This window comes from Alligator sinensis, unplaced genomic scaffold (assembly GCF_000455745.1).
Source record: "Alligator sinensis unplaced genomic scaffold, ASM45574v1 scaffold953_1, whole genome shotgun sequence".
NCBI classification, from domain to species: Eukaryota; Metazoa; Chordata; order Crocodylia; family Alligatoridae; genus Alligator; species Alligator sinensis.
The window spans coordinates 311417-314804 of record NW_005842365.1 but is presented as its reverse complement, the minus strand read 5'-3'; the positions used below and the strand labels follow the sequence as shown (position 1 = coordinate 314804).

The following is a 3388-nucleotide window of genomic DNA, read 5'->3' as shown; positions in this document are numbered from 1 at the left end:
TGTTGCCCCTGCTTTTCCTCCGGCTCCCCACATATCTGAAAAAGGACTTTTTATTGTCCTTGATGCTCAAAGCTAGTTGGAGTTCAGTTGCAGCCTTGGCTTTCCTGGTTTGCTCCCTGCAGGACCGGACCAGTGCAGAATAATCCTCCTTGGAGGTGACTCCCATCCTTTGTAGTCACTCTCTTTTCATCCTGATAGCCAGGAAGCTTTGGCTGTTCCTGATGAGCCATTGGTGGGGGAATATAGCAAGGTCTGAGCTCAGCCTTTGAATCCCTTACTGGGATGGGGTCAGGCTCCCTAATGCTTTTCTTCTTTGTAGGGGACCATGTTCCTTATCAAAGCATAAATGCCAAAGCCTAAGCAAGCCTTTTGGCATCGGGTCGGAGGCTCTTTTACTTCTGGCTTTTTAGTATGAGATGCTTCCTGGGGGACCAGAACATGCTTTGGTATGGCCCATTTCCCAATGGGAGAGGTGGGAGCGTGGTTTTACTTCCCTGGGACTCTTTACCTTGGGGTTAAAGGTGTGAACTTCAAGTGGCTGTCCAAGTCCAGTTAGGGATTAAAGGAGAGTTAGTAAGTCCTTGGCATGAAGCAGTATAAGTGGAAGCTTCTTTCTGACTGATAGTCCGTGTATTGCATTGTTCACTGCAGGAAAGATGCATGCTGTAATCATGGGGGAGGTTATGGGGAGGGGTGGTAAGAACTACAAGTTGAAGAGCCACTTGTGCTTTGAAGCTGTGATCTGAGTATTACTGCTACAGCAATATAATTTTTATTAAGCATTTCTACTGCTAAATGCAATCCTTTAGACAAGCCTGGGGTCATGCTGAGTCCACAAAGCAGGTTCCATTCACTCCTAGTTACCAGTATGGGCCCTTCACTCCATAGTTTGACAAGCTGGAGTAACTGCCAAGTCCCACTGGGGTCCCAAGACGAGCACCAGGCACCAGCAATCTTGGCTTCTCTCTTTCTCTATTGGCTAACTCAGGGAAGACAAAATCCTAGACTGCCCTTTTGACTGAACTGTCCAGCTTTGCTGATGAGTTGAAAGGAATTTGTCACTTGGTATATATTAAAGAAACTAGTAAAATAATAGTAGTAGTAGTAGTAGTAGTAATAATACCAATAAATAACAGTTAAGCTTCCAAAGTTAGAGTGTTAAATGTATGCCTGCCTTAATTCAGCCCACTAGTGCATATACATTAAGGTAGACTCTAATTGCGCAATTTTTATCAAGTTTCTCCCCAAGGAACCACGCTCAGAGAATGAGGCAACTATTAAGTATTTTGCATCCAGTCATCAGTATATCAACCCACATCTGACTTTGCTCCTCACCAACTGAACCCTGTGCCTCCTTGCGTATTCCTTACTGTAACTTTTGGCAGCTCAAATGTAATGAATGTCTCATCCCTATTCTAGAGAGCTGGTCGTTAGGCCCTGGAGCTGCATGTTAGACAGGAAAACTAACTGTAGGGTATCTAGAGTTTTGAGGTGTTTATAGCTGTAATCTCCTGGTGTGGGTATTTTTAAGTATCTGCTTAAGTAGTCTTTGAGAGACATGGTTTTTAGTATGTAATCATTTATAATTTTAACAATCCCATAAGAAAACAAAGGAACAAGAGTTAAGTAGGGTATGGGGGCTTTACCACTAACCTCTCTCCCTCATCTGGAAAAAGCAGTAGAAGTGAATATGGTAAAGCCTGGAACCATATCCCTTGCCTCATGTGACAGGGGTGTACTGTTGTGAAATAGAGCTCCTGCCCTGTTCACCAAGGCCCTCTCGCCCATGTAGAGAATGCAGACCAGCATCACATAGGATCAAGATTCCATTGGTATGAAAAAGGGGTGGTCTGTACCATTTCCCCCTTAGAAGAAGCTTCCACCTGACAGCTGAGTCACTGGGCCCTACCTCCCAACTTCTGATGTGTGGGCAGGCTGGCTCCCTTGATTACGGTACCAATGGGGGACCTGGCTTTCATCTGAGAACCATGCCAGCACACACGATCTGGCTGCACCTTGGGGTGGGATGGGTGTCTTGAATAACATTTACTAACTCATTGGAGCCCCTGTGAGTTTTACTTTTACAGTCGGGGTTTTTAGGTGTATGTGACTAACTTCTGCTCGGATTTTAGTCTAGTGGTATCTTTTGAAGCTATTCTGTTGGCGAAATGCCCTGGGGCCAGAAGCATATTAGAGAATAGCTTATATGAAGGGAAGTTGTTGGAGAGAAGCACCAGAATCTCAGGGGAAGTTTAAGCTAACAGCAGTGTCCTCCTAGTTCTGTCAGGTTTACCCAGAGGAGCCAAAGAGGGTATGTTGACTATTATGCCTCAGTAGGGTCTGGAAAGGCACTGTTTTCTATCTCACCCATCTGCTTCCTTTCCTAGGTCCTGTACCTCTGCAGCTGAAAAGGAGATGGGAGGTGAGTGACAACTCTAGATAGGCAAGTGTCCACTATGGTTGAACTCGCTCACCACCCTCTCCCCAGCCTACGCAAGGGCTGTGCCAACCCCTTTTACCCCTGCTCAACAGGGACCTGCATGCTGCAAGTCCAGGGGCTGGAAGAAACTTGTTTTAACTTGGTCTGTTTATAGACTGAAGAGAGGCATTAAACTAAAAATCATGTGGGATTATTTGGGATGAGATCCTCTTGTTAAAGAACTGAGAGCAGTGGCAACAGGGAGGGCTCACTAGCTTTGTCCAGGCTGACCCCTGCATAGTACAAGCCAAGCACAAGCTTTGTAATTCTTGTGTTGTCTGTTTGCAGCTAAGCTAGAGAGATGTGGCTTCAGTGAACCTAGGTAGGAGATTGCCACAAGCTGGGCAAGGATTCCAGGGAGAGTCTGATAGAGATATGTGAGCTTTTTTTTGTCCTCCCTTCTGTCCCTGCCCCTCTTCGTCCCCACCCCTCATCTCTCACCTGTTTGTAATCCACTCTCCCTATTTGTCCACATGCAGAGCAGAGAGAGAAGCAGTATCGTGTGCACAGGGGTTTTGGGGATCGCCGGGGTGGTGTCATCAGTGCCCGCACTTACTTCTATGCTGATGAAGCAAAGTGTGACCAGCACATGGAGACATTTCTGCGCAGTATTGAGGCCTCAGGTAGGTGATCCATGTGTTGTCCCTTTTGTCCAAGCATCTGTCAGTGCCTTCCCCCAGCAAACTGCTTAACCATCCATCACCCAGAGCTTTGCAGTTGCCATCTGGTGTAAATAGGTTGGTGCCATGTGATCCTCTGCAGAGATTAGATCATGGTGGAGTTTATTGGTGTTTCCAGTGGGTAACTAGTAAGGGCAAAGGGTTGCATTGCCAGGCCAAATAGGTTTTCTGAAATTCTTAGTTTCTTTGGCTTAGTACCTAGTGGATTCCCTTAGCACTAGAAGATGGG

The 3388-nt window shown here is 46.2% G+C and overlaps 1 protein-coding gene across 3 annotated transcripts in view; it reads left to right on the top strand.

The window, feature by feature from the left end:
- Positions 1-3388, top strand: part of LOC102385125 (proline dehydrogenase 1, mitochondrial) — a 24653-nt gene that overhangs the window by 9577 nt on the left and 11688 nt on the right. For all 3 annotated transcript variants that reach the window (XR_003095376.1, XM_006029206.3, XM_025210664.1), the window contains exons 2-3: positions 2388-2422; positions 2959-3102. Coding sequence is in view for 2 of the 3 variants with exons in the window: in XM_006029206.3 (XP_006029268.1) it covers positions 2388-2422; positions 2959-3102 (179 nt within the window). In the remaining variant the exon portion in view is untranslated. The remainder of the gene's footprint in view (positions 1-2387; positions 2423-2958; positions 3103-3388) is intronic.